This window comes from Parus major, chromosome 1 (genome assembly GCF_001522545.3).
Source record: "Parus major isolate Abel chromosome 1, Parus_major1.1, whole genome shotgun sequence".
NCBI lineage: Eukaryota > Metazoa > Chordata > Aves > Passeriformes > Paridae > Parus > Parus major.
The window spans coordinates 84,150,408-84,174,803 of NC_031768.1; the positions used below are offsets into that span (position 1 = coordinate 84,150,408).

At 42.0% G+C, this 24,396-nt stretch overlaps 1 protein-coding gene across 7 annotated transcripts in view; it reads left to right on the forward strand.

Annotated features, from left to right (window-relative positions):
* The window catches only part of TENM4 (teneurin transmembrane protein 4), a 591,710-nt gene that overhangs the window by 544,159 nt on the left and 23,155 nt on the right, over positions 1-24,396 (forward strand). For all 7 annotated transcript variants that reach the window (XM_015638720.3, XM_015638758.3, XM_015638767.3 and 4 more), the window contains 4 exons: positions 3,521-3,675; positions 6,739-7,616; positions 18,532-18,704; positions 22,198-22,433. In XM_015638720.3, coding sequence (XP_015494206.1) covers positions 3,521-3,675; positions 6,739-7,616; positions 18,532-18,704; positions 22,198-22,433 — 1,442 coding nt within the window. The remainder of the gene's footprint in view (positions 1-3,520; positions 3,676-6,738; positions 7,617-18,531; positions 18,705-22,197; positions 22,434-24,396) is intronic.

Below are 24,396 nucleotides of genomic sequence, written 5' to 3' on the forward strand. Positions count from 1 at the left end.
CTTTTCCATAATTAGGTTTGATTCCAAGACAATCAACAAAATCAGGAAGAGATTGGAGCAGTTGCCACATAAAGAATGTGTGCAAGTGGGAATCTGGGGCTTTGACAGACTGCAAACTCTGCTGCCCTGAAGAACATCTCAGGAAATATGAGGCAATTGAGATTGCTTAGCCTCCATGAAAGAGGGATAAGCAGAGAAGTGCTCAATGATAAGAACACATTCACATACCATTGCCCTGGAGCAGGGTGATAAGTGGTAACTTTGCTATCCCACTTCAGCTTACTTGGGTGTGCAACTTCTTTGTCTGAGCTGGAATGCAAAATAAAGTTGTGCCCTATCAGCTGATCAGAGCTAGCTCGAGGGCCAGAGTGCATCCAGGTTATTATTACTGTAACTGGCTAATCAGACCAGCCATCAAACCCCAGCACTGCACACAGCGAGCCACTGCCAGCAGACACTGCTGATAAGTCCAATGCAATACATATGGAACTAGCTAAGGGAGAAAATTCTGCCTCATTGAAAATCACATTATCCAGACTGCCACCCTTCACTGGCTTTTAGCTTGTCACACAGCCTAATGGACAGGCACCCGGAAAAATACTTGTTAGGAACCAAGGAATGGGTAAGAAAAAGACTCTTGTGTTTGACAAAAGCCAATTAAGATCAACTAAACCTTCTATCATGCCTCTTCCAAAAAAAAGCACATCTAACATGTTGCTTAAAGAGATCAGTTGTGTTCCTGGTTTTTAAGCAAATGCCAGCAAACATAAAAGAACTCAGTAGGCAAAATAATTAAGAAGAGGAGAGACCTTCAACAGCAGATACCAGTGACAGGTGACATGTGCCAGTATCCTGGATGACTCATTGAAGAGGGCATGGTGCTGACAAATCTCATAGCAGGTAAAGATAGCTTTCTGAAAGCCATGGATGCCAGTGAAATATTGATGCTTATCCCATCAGATCCTTCTACAAGTATTTAACAAAGTGCTAAAATACAAATGGTGTGTTTATATTGTGTAGTGAGAATAAATGGCCACCACTACTGTGGCTTCTCCCATAGCATTCATAAATCATAGAATGGTTTGGATTGGCAGGGACCATAAGGACCATCTAGTTCCTACCCACCCTGGGAGGGGTACACCTTCCACTAGACCAGGTTGCTGAAATCCTATCCAGCCTATCCTTGAACACTTCCAGGGATGGGACAGCCACAGCTTCTTTAGGAAACCTTTGCCAGTGTCTCACCACCCTCAGTAAATTCAGATGTTCAACAGTTACCTTGTGCTTCTCTTGGAGGCTTTTGTTTCATGGTCCTGCAAAGATGAGTCATTGGCATGAATTGAGCACTGGTATTAAAGTATAGGACTATAAGCAATCTTTTAGGTCATTCAGTTCTGTCATCCATTATCTCAGCAATCCTGCTATATTATCCTCTCCAAAATTAATGAACTTCATCTTGAAACAGCAAGTAATTTTTTTTTCCTCACTGCTGTATTCTGAAATCACACTGCTTTGATGGTCAAATATCCAATCCAGGTCAAAGTGATGCCCTTCAAGCAGGATGATGCTGTGAAGTAACGAAAATGCTGGTTTTGCCTCCTGGCAATAACACACAGCTCCCATTCAACTCAGTGATCTGAAACACCAGTTTTCTGACTCCTAATTTACTTTGAATCAACAGGTTACAACCATGTCTGAATCCTTTCCTTTACCTCAGCTCAATGGAGAAGTTTGTTCTTTCTCTCAAACAGTGACTTAGTCCTGATGTTTTTCTGCCAGGACAGATCATCTTCTGTGGATTTCCTTATAATCAAATCTGCTGTGTTTTTCCATGTATCACCTACCTCCATGGCGTCCAGCCCTCTCAATACTTACAGTGCTGGCTGAAGGCCATGATTTTAGTTGCCAAAGCAATCAGAGGATTAGTCCCTGTTCTATGAAAATCTATGATTTTTGATCTTTGAACTTCTGTATCTACACTTCACAGCAGAGCTCACAGTCAATGGAGACTGAGGGTAAGTGTTTCAAATAAGGGGATCTGGCTGCAGAACAGCATTTTGGAAAAACACAAGATCTGATCACTCCTAAAACATTCTCAAAGCTTTCTATCTGAAACAGTATTTCCATCATTTCTGTCACCAAGATGACAACCAAAGAGACAGGCTAGTGAGGATTCAGCTCACTAATTTAATCTGCCTACAATATAAATGTTTTCTTTAGAGATATTTGCTGTAGTCTCCTTTTATAGTCAAATGGAAGGCAAAGGTATTTCTAGCAGGATTTGTATAATCTCTCGGGGATATGGGCTTTCGGGTGATACAAATTGCACTCTCAAAGTAGATTTCTCTCTCCACTGATTGGAATAGCTTCAGAAACTTGCTTAGATGCACAGTGCAGATGTCTGCTTTATGCCAAGTGATTGTTAACCCTGCAAGGAAAATAAATCAAACAGGGAGATTCTAATATTCATATATTTCAAGCAGAATTTTCACTTGCATAGAAAAAGATGTAACAGGCCTCTACATTTATTTTCTGTTTCTTTTCAAGCTTTTAGTGTCTTTAACACACTCAAGTATTATAATGACTGACATTCTGCCTTTGAAGGGCAGATGAGGTGAATGACTTTATTAGTATCAGTGGAGTTATTTTAATTTATACTTGCACAAAGGAGAAGTGAATAGATCCCCTAACTTCTTATTCCTGCCTCAGTCATGACCTTTCTCTGTGACCTTGTGAGAATTGCATTATCTGTTAATTTTCTGATATGTAAAATTAGAATGATCACATTCATAGACTTTTGTGAGGTCTAATTAGAAAGTGTAAAGCACTCTGATGGAAGATGCAGAAGGTAGCTAGCCTAGGATAAAGAGGATTAAAAGAGGTTGTGCTAACATAACAAATACTTGAGAAATTGTGCTTAGGGGAAGGTGAAATGGCACATATATGCAGGGCAAGAAATGAGATCAGCAGCCTGGAACTGCTGTCAGCAGACCTCAAATCCACTGACACAGGAGTATGTCTACAAAGGAGGTTTAGACAATGAAATTAATCACTAGCAGAGTTCAGAATCAGGTGAAACACTGTACATTAGTAGGATTATCCTAGGGCAAACCCTTTCTCATTTATCCATCTGGAATTTGATTGACCTGATGGATCTTTCACAGGCTTTTTTCATTGCCATTTTGGAAAGATTCATCAGTGTAACATTTTTACGTGCATGGCTTACCATTCATACAATGAGCAATAAAACCAGGGTTCTGAACATGTAAGACAGGCAGTTATTAGAAAACCTTTTCATTTCAGCATTTCACCGAATGCCATGCCCTTTTCCAGAAGCGAGCTGGGATTTCTGCATTGCATTGTGTGCCACTTGAAAATGCCTTCCATGGAATGATGCCAGTTCAAAGCTCTCAATAACCAGGACTCCCACATCCTCTCATCCCTTTGGAATGCCATAAAATATATTGCTCCTCATGTCAAGCTGCCATCACTTTGACTGTCTTTCTTTGTTCCTCCCCAGGCATCACCGTGGACAAGTTTGGGCTGATTTACTTTGTGGATGGCACCATGATCAGGCGGATTGATCAGAACGGGATCATCTCAACTGTGTTGGGTTCCAATGACTTGACATCTGCTCGGCCTCTCAGCTGTGACTCTGTTATGGACATTTCTCAGGTAGGACATTGGTTTGGTTTGGTTTTTATAGATCCTACACCTTCACCCTTATCTGCATGTCTGTGTGCTTCCCCAGCAGGTTTGACAAAGAGGTAAGGACTCAAGGAGAGTTGCATTTCTACGTAGTTTATGGTATAAAATTGACCGGATCATAGAAGAATTACCCTGTAAAGACAGAAGAAAACACTTGACTGTCCTAGCTCATAGATTTCCAGGGATGAGATTGTTAAAGGTGTCCCAGCTACAGAACTGACTTCTTTCAGAGTTCCCAGTCAGTGGGAAGACACAGATTCCTGGGAAGGCAGGTTTTGTTACACACATGTCTCACTGTATGCCATGGACTATATGCCATGCTCCATTATAACATCTTAGCTAATAACAGGTTTTTTTCTTTTCTTCCCCTCACCCTAATTTGGCCCAGCACAATTTTAGACCTGAATCAAATTAACATAGGAAATACTGATTGGATGATGTGGTGCCAAAATTAGCAACAGCAGGAAAACAAGAATGTTGAATTGCATCAGATTGCAAATTGGTTGCAGCTACCATCATGCTGGGCTTTTAAGTCCTGCTGCTTCAAGGTGGAGAGAAAAAAAGAAGAGAGAAAAAGAAATCTCATGTTGATGATTGCTTTACTGCTGGATGGTGCAGAAAAGAAATCTGTTACAGCCCAGCACTAAGTTTTCTGTGGCACTGGCCAACTTGTCAAATTGTGCCAGTTTAGGACAGTGTCCTTTGAAACCTTTGTGCCACTTGTCGTTTGCCTGACTGCAGGAACGTTGTCCTCTCCTATGAAAATATAGATCATAGCTGGAGGGCTAAGTACTGTTATTCAGCCACAATAGATGTCAATGGGGTTTCCTTTTCCTAACTACCTAGATAATTTCCATGCTCCCATATGGAATCTGTTCTTGTTTTTTCCCCTCTAATTTGAAAAGATTATTCTTGCTTCCTTGCAACTGGCTCCCACTGTCTGTAATTTATGAACAAGCTGAAATAATGACTTTAGAAGTTGTTCTGCCTTCTGTAGAGGCAAAATTTTGATGGTTATAGGCCACCTTGTAATATGTTTCTCACCATTCAGACTTAGTTTCTTCTTTATGTGTATTTCAGGGTCAATTAACACAAGACTGTTGTTTAATCAGGCTTTAAAAATTATTTACTTCCAGGTTATGTAGCTCCTATGTAAACCAGTGTCATGTTCAAACACTTCTGAGATGAACATATATCAGCTGAAGACTCCTTTTTCTTTTCATAAAATGACAGGAACCACTTTTAGATTAACCTGTACTGGGACTGGCAGATTAACCAGTCCTGTTCTAGAGAAACATACTGAATACAAGCTTAATTAAAAAATAAAAGCCAGCTTGGGAAGCAGCTTTTCATCATTTACAGCGGATAGAAGGGTCTTTCCTGACAGGTCCCTGAGGCTCCCTGGGACATGAGGACATGAAATATTTAGCTGCCACTGTTGACAAGGAATGGTTTTTAAGAAATTGAAAATTCCCTTGTCAGTTCAGAATAAACTCAGCTCTTGATGCTAACTGAAAACTGCAGAGCTTAAAGACCACTGGAAAGGATGGAGGCATGAATTATTAAAGAGAAAACCACAGGCTATAATGTTTTACTACAAGAAGGGTTAAAATAGGCCAGGAGCTGAGAAAAGGAAGGAGATTTTGCAAGCAGAGAACCAGAGTAGACAGAGCTCAGCAAATTGTTTAGCCATGAAAATAAGCCTCATGCACCCAGGTGTTAGAAGACGCAATAAACTAAATACCTTACATATGATTCCTTAAAAAAATGCTTAAAAGGCATATAGAAGCATCAAAATAAAGCATGGCTGTAGCAGAGATGTTTTAACTACAGGCCTCAAAAATAGGAATTTCCTGTGCTCCTGTAGATCTTACCTGGTCTCTTCTTACTCCTTCAAGTAAGAAGTTTTAAATAAAATCACAGTGCAAGATGGTTTCCTGGATCTGAGTCTGCTGACATCCACTGCTCCTCCTTCCAGTAATGTTACAAAATACTCCTCTAAACTTTGTTACATCAAACAAACAAGAAGCAACTGAGATGGATGGTGAGAAAAGAAAGTTCAAAACAAAGAAACTATCCTGGAACTGATAGGTTCCCATCAGCACAACACTGATTTTTTTTTCTATATAAACCTGAAATAAAATAATATAATCCAGAAAAACACACAATTTTGAGTTCTTTACAAAAAGAAAGTTCTGAATTCTGTTGGTAAACATTTTTTAGGTTTAGCAGCTAAAAGAGAAGACTCACTTGAAAAGAGTGTATTGCAGAAGTGGAGCTAGAAATAAAGTCATTCTAGTGTTCACTCACTTGTGCTGTTGTCAGTCACTGTTTTAGAGGATTATCAGTGTAGTACTGGGATGTGCCGCTACTGAACCCATTTTTCCATTATGCTAAAACAAAATGTGAAAATCACCGTGAAGGCACAAGTATTCTACTCCATGAACTGAAATTGCCTGAATTTCCTGTGAATTGCTATTCTGCATTTTTGAAGCATAAAGCAGAAAACCATAGGTTATAACTTAGATATTCACACATGCTGGCCCAGCTGCCAGTTTTGTGTCTATCCCTCCTTCTCATTTACCAAGAGGAGTTCAGCCACTTGTGTGAAAAATCCTTTAGTAAAAGAGTCACTGTTTTGTGTGTCTGATTTCATAGCACTTCACACTGCAAAATTTACAGTCTCTGGTCTCTGCTATAAGGTCCAGCTTCCATCAATTCAAAAAGCACAGGAGAGGGAAAATCATAGAATGGTTTGCCTCTGTCTGTCATCCTGTTCCCACCAGTGTTCTAGTGCAGAGTATGGGTGTCCCCATGTGACTGCTTCAAGTGACCAGAAGCTAAGCCCCCCTCGCTCACAGCAGGTTATATCCTCTATGGCCACCTATCAAGTAATAATTGCTTGTGGGGTTTTTCACCCATTCCCCCTTTAATTCACGTTGATTCCATCCTCATTGTGGTTGATTATTATGATCATGCAGTAGAAAAATATCTTGCTATAAAATGCCCTTGTGTTTTTTTACCATGAAGGTTCGTCTAGAATGGCCCACAGATCTGGCCGTGAATCCCATGGATAATTCACTCTACGTCCTCGACAATAACGTTGTGCTGCAGATCTCTGAGAACCACCAAGTGCGCATTGTGGCGGGGAGGCCCATGCACTGCCAGGTGCCGGGCATGGATCACTTTCTCCTCAGCAAGGTGGCAATCCACGCCACGCTGGAGTCTGCCACCGCCCTGGCCGTGTCCCATAACGGGGTCCTGTACATCGCTGAGACCGACGAGAAGAAGATCAACCGCATCAGGCAGGTCACCACCAACGGGGAGATCTCCCTGGTCGCCGGTGCCCCGAGCAGCTGCGACTGCAAGAACGATGCCAATTGCGACTGCTTCTCAGGGGACGACGGCTATGCCAAGGACGCCAAGCTCAACGCGCCATCCTCCCTCGCCGTGTGTGCAGATGGGGAGCTGTACGTCGCCGATCTGGGGAATATCCGAATCCGCTTCATTCGGAAAAACAAACCGTTCCTCAACACGCAAAATCTGTATGAGTTATCCTCACCCATAGACCAGGAACTCTACTTGTTTGACACCAGTGGGAAGCACCTTTATACTCAGAGCCTTACCACTGGAGATTATCTTTACAATTTTACTTATTCTGGAGATGGAGATATAACCCTGATCACTGACAATAATGGCAACTTAGTCAATATCCGAAGAGATTCCACAGGGATGCCCCTATGGCTGGTGGTGCCTGATGGCCAAGTCTACTGGGTGACAATTGGTACCAACAGTGCACTTAAGAGTGTAACAACACAGGGGCATGAAGTAGCCATGATGACTTACCATGGCAACTCTGGTCTCCTTGCCACTAAAAGCAATGAAAATGGTTGGACAACATTTTATGAGTAAGTATTTTATGAATATTAGAGCTGCTGACTTCATTCTGTGTTCTCTGAACCATGCAAAGTTGGTAGAATTTAATTCCCTGATCAGAATTATTGTCCAAATAAAATGGCCAGAACAGAGAGTATTAGATTTCACTCAAACACTAGATACTGGCAGTAAGTGCATTAGAGCTTGAATAAGCTCCCTCTACCAAGTCAGGAGTCAAACAGAATTTCTGCTGAGTTTTTCTCAGTAATTTGGACACCTGGTCCTCCTTAACTGTAGTCAGGACTGGAGATTTAGGTTGTGTGTCAGAGAGTTTTTCTTGGCTTTGAAAGACTTAGAAATACGAAAATTCCATCAGAGCCTCTCTTTTCACAGCTTTTCACCTACTTCCTATGCTGCAGTGTCGTTTTTGTGCCTGTTAGAAATGTCTGATGTAGAATGACAATTGGCAATGACTAATGAGAGCTTGCTCTGGAAACAATTCTGTAATTAATGGACTGCTCAATTCCTGCTGTTGCAATTTGCCTCACTAAGCTTTAAAAGTAGTCTTGGAACTGTTCAAAACTATCCCCAAAGAGTTTTAACAAAGAGAAGACAGGATGCATTGAAAAACCCAGTATCTTGAAAATTTGTACTTCTTTTCTGTACTACTGTTAGCAATTCCCTGCTTATAAATATTGTGAAGACAACACATTTCTGGTATAAAAAAGGAAGAAGATAGATAACTGAGTGAAGAGCACCTAGAAGGATTCATCCTGCTATTGAAAGCCCTTTCCCCTCCCTCTTCCTTAGTTTAATTTTTATTTAAAAGTGTAACCTCTTGTTATGCTCCTTTAAATGTGACATTTCCCACGTGGTTTGAATGGTTACATGGAATCATTCAGCTGCCATAAGAATAGACCCATTGTAAGAATCCAATTTGGCTAGAATAGACAGTTCTTAAGATGACAAACAAAAAAGTTGTTAAAAAAAAAAAAGGGAATCAGGAAAGGAAAGCTGGTTAAACACGCATATCTTTATGTTGATACGTGGTTGATTTGGTTCTTTCCTTAAAATGTCCCAGGCCCAATTTCAAATTTTTTTTGCTTAATACTCACTGCTTCAGCTCTTGCCTTGAAAAGAACTGATGGAAACTCTGTGATGAATCTTTTGAAATGTTATTAGCATTTCTTCAATGTTCTGCTTGCAATTACTGTAGCAATATTCCTCAGTGAATCCAAGTTAATACTCTCCACCTCTTACATTGAATTTGCTAGAGGAAGGCCTTAGGGAGGAAAAAGAGGGGTTTTTTTCTCCACAAGAGTGAAAGCCAGCTGTATTGTCAGGACCATTGTGCTAAATCAAGGAGGTATTTTCTTTTTGCAAGGAGCCCAATAGTTCCTGTGCTTGAAAACAGATGCAGCCAGACAGTGAAGTAAACTAAACAATACAGCTCATAATGGTCAGATTTATACCTCAAACATAATCTTTTATTTTAAAGTGCAACTGAAAATATAAAGGAGATAAAATGAGACAGAAGCTCAAAACCAACTTGCTCTGTGGATATATTTATAACAGTGATCCATTATGATGTCCAGCAAAATAGAGCATTTGTGAAAGTCATCATTCTGGTCCTTTTATGCACTTCAGAAGAGTCATAAGAAAGCTTTTTAGAGCTAATGGAAGACAGTATTCTCCAGTGGCTGGACTATGGAAATTTTGACTAGAGCAAGTCAGCACTGTATGATAGCACAGCATCGCTGAATATAGAATTGTGATTGTGTCTTCAGAGATATCTCATCGAAACCTGTGATCACTTATCTGTATTTAACTGTTCATGACAGTTTCTGATGCAACTATATAAAACTGTAGGGTAAAAATCTGTATCTGAATTAGTTACTTCAGCCTCCCTTTACAGGCAGGTGGAGAGAAACAGGCCCCTTCAAGGTGAATTTCTTATGAATTATGACAGGTATTTCCTTTAGGATGAGAAGAGTTGTATTCTGAAAGTTTATCTCTGCAAAGGTAGTAGAGAATGATGAGTTCAGATACTTCAGATGTTTACATTGCAGATGTCTACAGTCTGGTCAAATGGATCCTATCAGTCATCTGAGTTATTTATAAATAGTGATAACAATATATTTACCTATATTATTGTTACTGTTAGAAAGCTTTTTTTATATGCTCAGCCTAAATCTTCTGTGCTTGAATTGGAGACTATTCTTTTTCATCCTATCCTATCCTATCCTATCCTATCCTATCCTATCCTATCCTATCCTATCCTATCCTATCCTATCCTATCCTATCCTATCCTATCCTATCNTATCCTATCCTATCCTATCCTATCCTATCCTATCCTATCCTATCCTATCCTATCCTATCCTATCCTATCCTATCCTATCCTATCCTATCCTATCCACTAGGGACTTGGAAAGCAGATCAGTGAATTAAAGGGATTGATTCTGTCCAGGTTTTGCATGTGTAACCAGGGAAGGAATATAAAATCAGACTGATAAAATTAGAATAGGAAACAAGGGTCAAATATTTCAATTGCTAGGTAAAGTAGGTTTCATTTAAACAAAATATATTCTTCTACAGTCTGGTGCCAGGGTACACATGTAAGTGGGCTGAGCCTTGACTCTCAGAGTTGTAGCAAGGTATCAAGTCTTCAGTGGGATCCTCACGTGATTCCACAGCAAATCTGTCTAACTTGTTTCTTGGATGGACAAACTAAATTAATACATTTACTCATCACACTCTACTCGTAGTTGCTAGTAGGAAGCTGGTTTTTTTCCCTGTGCAGTGTTGATGTGACTAATATTGTCAGGTCCAATGCAGTTTATGAAGAACAGTGAAAATTGAAGGCTGGGCATAAAAACTCTACAAAAATACATTCATGGGGAGAACAAGAAAGACTTGATCTATTTATCTCAACATGAATGAGACTGGGAAGTGTCCAGATCACATGTCAGCCAAAGCTCTCACCTAGACAGAGACTCTCAGTTTAGCAGAGAAAGGCTTGAGAAGGGTATGGGGCTGGAAAGCAAAGCTAGAGAAATTCAAGTTGGCAAGAAAGTGTGATTTTGTAAGGCTGAGATGACCTAACTGGTAGAGTGACCAACCATGAAAGCAGTATATTCTCCATTTCTTGGTATCTTAGATCAGGATTCTGATACCTTTCTTAAAATACAATCTCAACAGACAGGATTTGCATGACTCAAACACAAGCTGCAGGGATGAGTGTAGGCATGGCAGGATGATGTCTAAGTTCCTTGTTATCAAAGAAACTGAAGAAGATGGTGTAAACCAAATAAAATCAACATTCTCTACCTTCATGTTATTGGTTTCTCTATCAGAACATCAGAAATGTACATTGGGAAGGTTTAAGTGATTTAGAGAATTCCTATGAACATGAGTGGCTGGAAGGTGCTCCAAAGTAGTTTCCAGTCCTGACTGAGGGGAAGGGTAAAGTTCATATTTCTATTTTGCTCATGGCAAAAGAAATAAAAGCATCAAATCTGACTCTGAGGAAAAGTTTCATGTTTCTCACAAAACACAATAGCTGTTTGTGGGCCAGGGCAAGCTGGACACTGCTGCCTAAAAAGTTAAGAGTAAAGTAAATACAGCTGGCAAGTTTACACTGCATCAGTGGTCCCATGAATAATATCCTAAAAACATTTAGCTTCACCTGACTGCCTACAAAGAACAATAAATCAGAAACCCAACATGACAGAGCAGTGGTGTTGTGAGAGTGGCATCACTACACGTGTTCATCATGGAATCACGGTATCATAGTATGGCTTGGGTTGGAAGGGGCCTTAAAGAACATCTAGTTTCAGCAAAATAGCCAGCATCTCTGGTTCTCCTCCAGGTGCTGTTCTTACCAGGGCATTTCTTAGCCTTTACCATAAGGCTGCAGAGTTCTGACATGTGGGCACACTGGTGTGACTCTGGAAAGGAGGGAAGGAGGCAGGTTACACTGGGGCAGTACTGGAGGTCTGTCTCCAGGGCACACCAGGGAATACAGGTTCTCCAAGGATTCATGGTGGACTGGCACATGGTCCCTTCATTTCTGTGGGGAAAGAGACCAGTGATGGCTTCAGGCAGTGGCAGACTCGCTCACAGCACTTACACCTTGTCCTTTCACACATCCTACACCCAGACCTGCTCTAACAATCCTGTTTTATCCAGTTTAGCTCTGAGTAAGACTCAGCGTATAACGGTATGCAGTTTCCCTTTTTGTTTGAGAGTGAAACTTAGGACCCTACAGCAATTAGCCTGCTCCCAAAGACCTGTCTATGACTATTTTGAGGGTTTTAGCATTATATAGACCTTTCCTGCCCCTGCAGTGGGCTTGACATTATCTGTCAGTTAATGTCAGTTAATGCAATGCAGCTGAGCTTGTCCAGTAACTGGATTAAGGACTTTTCTTCCCGTTGAACTAGTGACGGTGACAGTGATAATCAGCAGCAAAGGAAGTTGGTCTGGAAACTCAGCTAAGGGAATTACTTCTTGTTCAGCTCCTCCAGTCAAAGGATGCTGTGTGACTACTTGCTGCTTTGTTGTTGGTGCTTTTCAACTTGACCTGAAAAAAATTGCTACCAGCCTTTACAAAGTTTCTTAGCAGTTGCTGTTTGTCTGCTTCAGAATCCGGAAATTCTTATTAATGGATTTGTTTAAATCAAGAATACGGCAATTATCTTGATTAGTTCAGTGAGATGTTATCACTGTACATTAATTCAATTTCCCTCTGAGCCAAAGTCAAACCTTCTATGCATTATTTAGCCCAGATGAGGCTCTTTTACTTACGTCCTTTGTGTGTCCAATTAGTTTTGAAGGTCACCTCCTCCCATACAGACTCAAATGCTTACACATTGCTCCAGCCAAGCCCAGAAATTCAAAACCTTTTCACAGACTCCCCAAGAAGTGGCTCACAGCTGCCTGGAGGGCAAAGGGTCTCATGGAGCCAGATCTTCAGATGAGTGGTAAGGGGAGCTTTGACCCGTAACACAGGAGGCTGCTTTGCAGAGAACCAAACTCTGCCAAACCTCACACACTGTAATGGGTGGAAAATAGGAGCCAGCTGGACTGAGAATGCAGGAGGACCTTGAATGGCTTCCCAGTGACCCCCAGGGCTCAGCAGAGGTCCCACCCCAGCACCAGCAGTTTTGGGTGCCAAAGCCAATGCCCTGGTCTGTGTGACTGTGATTTATCAGGTCATACTCAGAGTTCTACAGGCTTTGATTTAGTGTAGATCAAGTGAGGGTCTTTTTCTACTCCTGCAGCAGGCTAGAGTATGAGAAACACCTTTGGCTTTTGTCCTCCCTCCTCTTCTAGCAAGGTTTCTTGGTTCCACTTGTTCCACAATTTCTACATGATAAAATGATGAGATTCTCATTATTTTTCCTCTGACAAAGTTGCAGTGAAACTCCAGTAAGTGCCATGATAAAATAGCAGCTCTCCAGTACCCTCACTAAGTTGTGAGGTCACATTTTGAGCTACTGCCCTACCCTGAAATGAATGCCTGATAGCAAAGTTTAGTTGAAAACCATGGGAATTATGAGTATCATAAAAGCTAGAAAGAGATCTTCCTCTTCTTTTTTGGGTAGTCAGAAAATTTAGCAGACTGTGACCACAACCTGGCCTTTGGTCATTAGGGAGAGAACTTGCCTTCATGCATTTTTGAGTATCATTGGTTTGTCTGTTGTAGATTTATTTTTAATGTTGTGTTTAATGTTGTTTGAAAAATTGGGATGAGGCGAGCTTGTTAAGAGGCACTGGGTGCACGTTGGTATAATTACATGCAAAATATAGTTTGCAAGGTCCATTTAGACACTTTGGCACTAAATGCAATATTATTATAGTGAATTTTTTCTGATCTATTTGACTTGTGTTTTAAAAGGCTGATGAAATGTGAGGAAGCTAAAATGAGGAAACGCAGAAACTCAGGCAAGAAATTGATTTCTGAATAGATGGTACTTAGGATGCTCTTTAATTCCCAAGGTCCAGGTCTCTACACAATGGTAATGTGATAAATGAAAGCTCTGAATGTTTACAAGCCAACAATTAGACCTCATAAGCACCAAATACCATTTTAATTCTGTGCATTGAACCTTAGCTAAATACGTTTCCAATTGGGAATAGATGGCAACAGCTTCCTTTGCTGGCCTAATAATTGCCACTGTAATTGTAAATGCTGAGGCTTTGCAGCAGGTTTGAATGGGAGGCAGCAGCTGTGTTAGCAGGTGATGGATTCATTGCTCCAAGTGGCTGCTGTGTGCACTCCCATGCTTCAGTATTTCTTTAATTCTGGGGCTTTCAGAGCATTTGGAGAACACAGAAGTCTTAGGCTGTGATGAAAACTGGCCCAGCCCTAAATCCCGATGCTGTGAAAACAGGCTAGGCAGCTTAGCTGCAAAATGAGGTGACTAGGAGAGATTTATGTTACTGCAAATACCAGGGCACACCTGCAGCTACATAAGAGCCAGTCACTTGGCCTTCCTCTCCAAGCTGAGGTGTGCCCTGTAAGGGCTTTTATAGGGCAGAAAGCAGAGGTGGAAGGAACCAGCACATTTAACTTGTTAAGCATATTATCTCTTTGGGATGTGCAAGTCTTCACGTCCCTGGGAGACTGTGGGTATGTGATAGATGATATCAGGTATGTGTTGTGTGAACTAAATCGGGAAAAAGGGGAAAATGCTCCAGTTCTGAATAAAAACAGAAAAGAGAAAAAGAACTGCTTGCCAAGAAGAAAGCACTGTGTGTGTTCATGCTAATGGACTTCCCACACCTCAGTTTGCATTGCCACCACAGTGCTAAAAAGAGCTTTAGTCTGGACGTGAGCATTTTACACTTCATCTGTCACCAGTTAAAAATCATAATAAAAATGGGAACAGTCTAATTGTCTTACCTTCTCATTTTTCTGCCTTTGTAAGGCAGCATCTCCTTGCAGCTGTAAATCAGTGAGCTGTCCCAGCCAAAGACAGTCCTTGGCAGGTCCCTGTTTGGCTGCTGGGCAGAGAGGTGCAGCAGCTCTTGCACATGCAGAAAACACAGATGGTCCTAGTTCCTTCTGAAAGAGGTTAATGGGGTGACTAAGGATGTGCCAAAAGTCTAACATACTTCTGCTGACATCTTAAACCTGTTCCAGCAGATCATTCCAGACTGTTCTGGCCCAAAAGGAGCCTTGCTTCTTAGGATCCAAAGTCCCAAATGGAAGTCCTTGCACTTGATGAAGTACTGTGGGTTTTGTACAGCTGTTAAAATGTAACCATGTAAATTAAGTGTATTGTACTTAGTCATCTTGACTTTACAAGAAAAGTGTGTGCACAGACGTCTGGGCACCATCACACTCTTTCATTCTTTTTTTTCTTGCCATTTTAACCTATTTCACACAAGCAGAGGTTACTGGTGTATTTCTCCAGTTGCATATTTGCAAATATTATTTATTTGCCCAACAGAAGTGGAGAATCATTTGTAAGGGTGGTAGAAGCTTGACGTCCAGAAATATTATAAAAATATTATTAAAAAGGCACTACATGCCTTTTAATAAGAGCATGCTGCATTAAGACAAGGGGAAATGGTTTTAAACTGAATGAGAGTAGGTTTTAGAGTAGATGATAGGAAGAAATTCTTTGCTGTGGGTGTGGGCACAGGTTGCCCAAGGGGCTCAGCCAGCGTGATCTTATGGAAGGTGTCCTGGCCTATGGTGAAATGGGTGAAACAAGATGATCTGAAAGGTCCCTTTCACCCCAAACCAATTCGTATTTCTGTGATTTGATGAATATAAGGAGTTGGCTGTCTGCTGTTTCTGGGGGCTGTTAAATCCATGGGGTTTTCAGGCTTTCTTTGGAGCACATAAGTAGGACTTGCATGGAGTAAAGGTTTTGTGCTGACTCTCAGCGTTTTTCTAGGTGCCATTCAATTAGGATAAAAAGCTATGACTCACAGGACATTGACTCAGCACTTACCACATGAACAAGCTCTCTGCCTGCATCCTGGCTTTTGCACTCCTTTTTTCCCTAACCTGTAGACTTGCTTCCTTTTATACTCCTGTTACACCAAACTCTTCCTGTTAGACTTCAGTGCAACACATCTAGATTTTTTAGGAGAAGAATCAGGCCTACTTTTAGGAGCAGCTCATTTTTAAAATCTAAATGAAGCAATAGAATAAATCTCTCACACCTACTAATCCACCAAGTCAGAGGTGCCAAATTCAGATTCATCTTACTAAAATTTCAGAATGTTTGCAAACTTGATTCTATGCTTACAGTTCAGAATGTTTTATATATATAGGACTATTGATGTTGTGGTAGAAGGAGCTTCAGTGATAACAATGTTTTTTCTTCTCAGGGGAGAGACTAAATCATATCCCTTGTGTCTTGTCTCAGTAGATGGGGTAAAGAGACTGCCTGTGATGTTTTCTGTTTAAGATGCACATGCTGGTTTAGGGGAAGATGTGCAGGTGACTGGAGACAGTAAAAGCAAAACACATTTGTCTCAGTGCAAACAGGGCAGCCACAAATCTGGAGTAAATTGTTTTGTACTGGGAGCACTTTAGTTCTGGCTCTTGCATGGAGATGCAGTTCAGATCCACGCTGTGTGCTGCTAGCTGCTTGGAAAAGCTTTAGCTGATCTCTGCCAAGCTCCTGCAATGAAGCCCTGTTTTCAACCTTTTCTTGTTTGGTTTTTTTTTTCTTCTTTTTTTTCCATATTACAAGTGGCTGATTGATTGCCAGGATATTGGAGGGAAAGGGCAAGGCTTGGATAATCTGTGACTGATAGTCTGACTGTGGAGGGCAAATTCTTTCTCCTATCTTACTACCTCCCCTTCTGCTCAGTGGGCAAGAAAAGCCTCATGTGATAGTGTCTGCAAACCTGAGGGCTGGGGAGATTTGCAATGAGGTCACACACTTAGTCACTATAACCTAAATATTAAACTTGGGCAAAAATCATCTTTTCAACCAGCCCTTCCTCACATAAAACCACCATATTTCAAAAGTTAAGTACCAGCATTGTGTTTGAATCTGAAAAAATGAGAGTGGAAGAGGAGACAATTTTTTTTTCTGTATAGTGCAGAGGCATTCCAGTGACTGCTCATGGGTCTCTCATTGGTTGCAGTTCAAGAGTACTTTGTGTTTTCCTCTCCTCCCCTCTCCTTCCCTTTTCCCTGCCCTTCCCCACTCGCCCCTCTCCCCACTCCACCCTCCACTCCCCTTTTCTCCTTGGGTTTTTGTTTGGTTTCTGGGTTTTGTTATTAGATGGGGTGTGTTTTCTTATTCCCCAGCTCAGAGGCTCAGAGTAGTCCCAATGAAAAGCATCAAGAGCTCCTCAACCATCTGCTCCCTCCAAGGTTTGATCATCTGTATCCAGATCCCTTCTAAGACATTTCTCTAACTTACTCTTAAAAGAGCTGGGCAGTGGGGTTTCCAGTGCTCCATCTGTTCCTCTGCTCGGAGCAACCATGGGCCTGGAAAATGTTCTACAGCTTTTAGCCTGAATTTTCATCATTTCCATTTACTTTCTGTCATATCTTCAGTAGACATGAAAAACAATTTATTATAATCGTCTTCAGAATACCCATTGTTGGGGTGTTGTCTTCCTACTTCCTTGTTTCCCCTTTTCCAAATGACTCTATTTCAGCTTTGCCTCTTACATCAGGTTTTCTAAGCTTGTTATCCTTAATATATCATTTACATCACCTTGTCATTCTGAGGAATGGTGCCCTTCACTGGACACTGCATTCCTTCAAAGACTCACCACTGGGTAGCACAGGAGAACAAGACCTCTCTGCTTGCCTACCATTTACTTTGCCTCCCCAAGTGATGCATTTTCATAATATGATCTACTTAGTTTCACATAAATCATTCTTAAAAGAGTTGTGGGCAGGACTTGAAAAAAGTCAAACATTTATCCCTGATTGATTTGCTGGATTTTTTCTGTTTCTCCCTAACTATTTAAATAACCCTTCCCTGAACATCCATCTCATCAGAAGGTCCAGCTCCCTATTGCCCTCCATTTCAACTACAATAACCTCACTGCAAAGGTCCCTTGCCAGCCTTCTGGGTCTGTGAACCTTTTTGTAATGCCACAGACGGGAGGCATAATGATGTGTTTGCTCTCTTAACTCAGGAGGGCTCTAGACACAAGTGGCTGTTTCTCTTTTTATCAAAAAATAACTCCCCCACCTTGTTAACTGCAGTGGGGCCTGTGTGTATGAAGCTTATTTTACCTGGGCTCTGGTATATAGGTGTCCACATCACAGAAACTTTCCCAGATGGTGCTTATGTTGATTCCTCGTTGGAAAAGCCAAAGACACAGTAGGGGTGAAAACTAGTCTGCTTTTTTACACTTTTAAATCAGTCCTTCCATATGGTCCTAGGAACAGTAAAAGGTAGACACGGGTGTTCAGCTGTGCTCAGGACTCTACACCATGTTCACAAAGGACAGTTCTCTACCTGATGTGGCATATCTGGTTCTCACTGCTACCTTAGTGTTTAGTTTTTTTAAATTAGACAGGGAAAAAAAATTAAAATTAAAATTTTTTCAGGACACAACCAGACAAATCATTTGGTGGCCTTCAGAAATTCCTACCTCTGCTACACAGGATGCACAGGCCATTGCTTTTCTGTAAGTAACAGCATAGTAGATGGGAAATAAAGTTACTCTTGTAAACAAGATGAATAATGCAGATGAGGAGTGTTGGAAAAATATTGTTAAAACACAAGCTAATACGTATTTAATAATTTTCTATTCTTTACTTCATTTTCTTTAGCTAAAAGCTGTGATTTTCTTCTCATGAGGCAAAAAAAAGTCAAGACTGTCTGAAAGAGTAACAGTGCATTTTTCTCTGTGAAAAATCTGGATGGTGACTTGAAGAATTGGTCTGTGCTTTATAGGATGATTTGTCCTCTGTTGATGCTGTTGACTTCATTACATTGTCTTTTTCAGATACGACAGCTTTGGCCGCCTGACCAACGTCACCTTCCCTACTGGCCAAGTGAGCAGCTTCCGCAGTGACACTGACAGCTCTGTGCATGTCCAGGTGGAAACCTCCAGCAAGGATGATGTTACAATAACAACCAATTTGTCAGCATCGGGGGCCTTCTACACCCTACTCCAAGGTGAGTTGGGCCACCATCCCTCTCCTGAGCGAGCTGCACACGATGGATTATCCATCAGGAAACAGGCATTGTCTTGATAATCCCAGCACCAAAAATCACCTGCATTCTCAGTGCCACAGAGCTCCCCACATGCTGGTACAGACACACACTCACACCTACTTAGCCTCATTCCCTAGCACAGTGGATACTCTGCAGCTGTTTTTCTACTCTGTTCCCAGCCAGTCCCTTGCCGTGCAGGTTCGTGCAGTACAGTCCTCCGTCATCATTACCATTATTGTTGTAACTAAAAGGCTTGCATAAATCAAGCCACACTTCCAGCCAACCCCTTTGCTTCAGTCTCTTAATGGCTTCTGACTTAGCAGTTGCTCTCCTCTTGGAACAGGCTTCCAGCTGGTTGCTGGAGATCTGATTCTTTGTTCACTGGTGTATCAAACATTCACAAGGAAGCATCCAGAAAAATGACCATCCCTGTGCCCAAAAGGTCTGTGTTTGAGCTAAGAAGTTGTGTGGAGAGGCACAAAGGAGAAGTTGACAGGTGGGGTAGGACTGGTGGGACTAGTTTGTGACTGTGGGAAATGAGCAGGGTTGTGCCTGTGGTAGGAAGGTGGGAAGCAGAGGACTGATTAGGTAGAAGAAAAGGAAATGAAGTGGGAAATAAAAGAGGAATAAATACCAGGGGAACACTGTGCTGACATGCTGGTAGTGGCAGAACCTGTACTGCACAAACAGTGCCAGCCTGACTCTCTGGGTTCTGGAAGCTGAAACCTCCTTAGGATCAGGATGTGCTATCACACCTGTTCCCTGGGGCTTGGAAGGAGGGATGGAACTTTCAGACTCTGCTTTCTTTACTCCCCAGATTTTATTCACTCTGTGATTGATTACAACAGGGAGTGAAGCATCTTTTCTCCTTGTGAGGAGCAAGCTGCTCCAAGTGGGGCAGGCATATTCCAGAGTGGCATTTATTCCCACATCTCTGGGATACAATTTCCTTTTCCCTCCCTGTAACAATATTAACCTTCCCTAAAAGAAAGTGCCTGCTATGCCTGAAACACTGCTTTTACCCTTCTGGAGAGAGCAGCTGAGAGAGTTCCAGTCCCCTCAGGCTGTACCCATATTCCTGTAGGGAAATACCATTACTTTCTTATTCTTTACTTCAGCCTGTAAGACAGATGCAACCTACTCCACCCCATCTCGCTCACTTGCATTAAGATGTGTGGCAACTGCACAGACATGAGGTTGGCTTCACCTCAAGAGCCTAATTAAGCAATAGAGCCCACTGTTGGGGGCTCTTTAGTGACAAAATTGACTGCGGTGTGATTCATACACTCAGTGCTGAAGGCACAGTTACATAATGGTGCCACAGTCAATTCTGTCATTGTCCTGCCCTCCAGCACAGGGACATTCTGGCCATTAGAACATGCAGAATTATAAACAGCTTAACTATCTTCAGAGGTATAAAATTATGAAACTGTTTGGATCTGAAGAAACTCACTTAAAACAAAGATCTGGATAATGCTGCAGAAGAGGTGGCTTGGTGAACCAAATTCTTGGTGAACCTTTCAGGAAACTTGGACCACACTGTGAACAATTGAGATCTGAGAAGGCATTTTCAGAAGATTGCAAATTCCTGTAGGATGGATTTAGGAGCTTCTACAACAGGCACATCAGCACTCCAGTGGGATTTTGTCTTCTGGACTAGTGACAAAGTGAGCATTTGTTCAATGCCAAAGTAGGGCAGTAGAGCCCTAGAGCCAAAGAAGCCTAAAATACAGCATCCAACGGCCCATGGATTTTATGTAGCCCTTGAGAAATGCCTGCCAGAGCCAGGGAAGAGTCTTCTTTTGGGAAAATGTTGAAAGTAGAGGATTTACATTCCCCACACTGTACCACAGCACAGGTGACAATAACCCTTCTGTGTTGCTTATGTAACACGAAGGGAACATCATGTGTCTAATTTTCATGTAAACCTTCAAGCCTTCCTCTGCTTCCCAGTGAAGGAAAAAAGAGGGAGGAATATATCCACTATTCAGGGATATTTCACTGATTTGATTTAAAGCACAAGTCCTAATACTTTAGCATCAAACCAAACATCTAAGAAAGGTGTGGCTGCTGACTGGCTGGACCTTCTCTCCATTTTCAGACTCAAGTGTGGAGGGGTTTTTATCTGGCTGGGGTCTATGTCAAAGACCATCAGCTTACATACTCAGTGGTAGAGCTGGAATACTTGGATCTGCATTGTGGATCACTGCTGTATGTTTTTGGCAAAATTCTGTGCACCGGTGGTTTCACTGTCACTCCTGTGTAAAGTTGAGCAGTGGTTCTCCTGAGATCTCTGTGGCAGAACTCCATCTGGCTACCACAGGAGCAGGATGAGACCTGCATAAAAAAGGACCAGTTGATGTCACATTTCCTTCCCTAACTATACCAAACTGTGCTCTTTGCTGATCTTCTTGGGGACAAGAAATGGTAATTTCACTGTGATTTTGTTTCCTGCTGAGCTATGGCAGAGCAGCTAGTGAACAAAACCCAGCTTGCCTCAGAAAGGAAAAACACTTAATGGGAATTCAGTGGGTGTTTTTATTCACAATTAAGAGTTTATGGCAGCCTGAGAGACAGAAATTGTAATATTTTCCAGCTTTTGAGGAGCTTCAGATAAGGCAGTGTTTGTATAATAAGTCTTTAAAGCCATTCTGCAGTGAGTAAGTCTCATGCTTTCTTACCCTTCATGAGCTACTCTCTGTGGAGATAAATGCCAGCTGGAGATTCAAAGAATGAGCTTTCAGCCTGCCTTATTCCTGAAGGATGTAGAAGAGAGATTGCTCTTCTGTTCAACTCCTGAATTCCCAAATATTGGCCTCAAAATCTGATCTTTCAAGAGCTAGTGGAGGCCAGATGTATAGAGAAGTGTGGGAGCTTAATGCCTCTGCTTTCTCTCCAAACATGAGGACTTCAGTTGCCTCCTGAAAGCTTTCTCAAGGGAAAGGATTTGGCTGTTGTTTGGGGAACTGGTTAGCATTAACTTGCTGTGCAATTTCCTGTCACTTGTGAGACAGTGAATGAGCTGAGGAAAGTAGGTGGCCCCACTTTCTCATATACTGTTGTGAAATTAAGATCTTTGGGATATAAAAGCATGGAAAGTTTTCAGTCAGACTGATTTAAAACAAGTATCTCACCACACAGTGTTTCAGCCTAGAGGAAGAGGTTTGAACCTGCATCCTTTGGTAAGGTATTACACAGTTTTTTCACTTTCTTATCCTGTGCAAGATTTCCTGCAAGAATATGAGGTGCCAAACCTCATCAGAATGAAAAAGGAATTGTCCATGTTTGCTTTCCCTGATTAAACCAATGTTTTGTTCCCATTGAGTGGGACAGGTGAGTACCAGTGCATTTGGTTACAACCATCTGAAATGCTGATGCAGTCTAGGTGAGGGAGCAAATGAGGAGCTGGAGCTGTATTCTCAAAGATCAGCAAAGAACTCTTTTCTGTCTTCAGACCAAGTCCGAAACAGCTACTACATCGGGGCTGATGGCTCCCTCAGACTGATTCTTGCCAATGGCATGGAGGTGGCCCTGCAGACCGAGCCACATCTGCTGGCTGGCACCGTCAACCCCACGGTGGGGAAGAGGAATGTCACCCTGCCCATCGACAACGGCCTCAACCTCGTGGAGTGGAGGCAGAGGAAGGAGCAAGCGAGAGGGCAGGTCACCGTCTTTGGACGTCGGCTGAGGGTAAGTGAGAACCACAAGCAATTTTGGCCTCCACTTCCCATCTCATCAGTCCCAATATCATGGCAGAAAGGGATGGGTAATGTCTGCAATAGGGATGGAGCTGCAGGACAGAGAATTGGCTGTTCACCTTCAGTGACAAAACCTTTATGACTGGAGTATACCATTATGTCTCCTTATGTGCTGCTGTTCCTTTAGCCATCAACGTACCACTACTGCTGATCTTCCTACCAGTCCTCTGCATCACTGGGAATGTGTGACTTCCCATCAGACACCACAGCTTTAGCCATCATCTCAGGCTGTTAAAAAAAGACAGGAACAGTCATAACTATAAAATACCACACCAGTTAGTGCAGGTGTTTTCTACCTGTGCTTCTAGCAGTGATAGAGCAGAGCACTGAAAGCTTTCTAAGCATATCAGGACAGGCTGAGAGAGCTGGGGTTGTTCAGCCCGAAGAAAAGAAGGCTCCAGGGAGACCTTAGAGTACCTTCCATTACCTAAAGAGGCTCCAAAAGAGCTGGAGAGGGACTTAGGACAAGGGCATAGATTTGTAGGGCAAGGGGGAATGAATTCAAACTGAAAAATAGAGGGTTCGGATTAGTTATTAGGAAGAAATTCTTTACTGTGAGAGTGGTGAGACACTGGCAGGGGCCACCCAGGGGTGATGTGGCTGCCCCATCCCTGGCAGTGTTCAAGAACAGGCTGGATGGGGCTCTGAGAATCCTGGTCTAGTGGAAGATGTCCCTGCACATGGCAGGGGGGCTTGGAACTAAGCGAACTTCAAGATCCCTTCCAACCCAAACCATTAATAATTCTATGAATACTATTCATTGGGAAACCCCAGAAAAAAAACTCTGTATTCCTGAAATTGCTAATCTGTTGAACCTGTTGAAGAACTGGGCTCACAAAACATTGCACCACAATTGCTATTGTTCCTGAAGTGTTACAAGCAGCTCCAGCCTGACAGTACTCTCCCTCCAGGAGTGCCCAGACCTTTCTGTGCTTGAGACTGATGTGTTTTGAAAACATTGTTCCGCACAATGCACCTCATACTTGTCAAGGCTGTTTAAAGATCTTGCCCAATAAGCTGTAATTCATCTGCTAACTGCTGGCAAAGCTGAGAACTTGTAATAGCAAGTCCTGTGCACTCACCCTGCACCTTGCTAGTCTCAGAGTCACAGGCTGATGAACACTTCCTGGGAAGCTGCTCAGCACCTGGCAAATTCAGACCATCTGAGAAAAATGCTTAGTGCTGTGTAATGCCACCACAGCAAAAGGACTGCAGCTATTTATTCACACTTAAGCTTGGCAGTAAATATCAATGCTCTGGTTTCAGGATATGTGTTTCCCAGTCCTTGCTCTTCACCTCTCCCTATTCCCTGCTGCATGACCCCTGCCACTTTGGTGTGATTTCTGCCGTCTCTCCTCCCTCACACTTGTCAAGTATTTCTCTTCAATCTCTCCACCCCAGCCTCTGTCCTTTTCCCCACGTGTCAATAGCCTCATATTTTGTTACCAGGAGAAAAAATGCAAACAGTAATGAAAGCTGAAGCTGCTCTTTCAGTGTGAACTGCTGTGTATCTGCAGATCAGTTGTCAACATGCTTTTTTTGCTGGGTTTATGTTGGGGGGTTTATTTTATTTTATTCATTTCATTTCATTTCATTTCATTTCATTTTAATTACTGATGAAATTTTCAGAAAGGCCTTCTCCTGAAAAGAGATGGCCTTCTGAAATCTGCAGCTGTGTCACAGCTATTTGGTATTCTAAACCGTTTCCAATCATTTAGCCACTGCTCAGCTGCCTGTGTAAGTTTTGTCTCCCTAAATTTTTGCAGTAGATTCAAACACAGAATGTGTCTGTGTTTTATATTGTACTACAGTTGGGAAAACTGTAATACAATTGGAAAAACTCTTGCAAAATTTCAGGCTAGTTGTTGGTATCCCTATAATCTGTTAGCATTTAT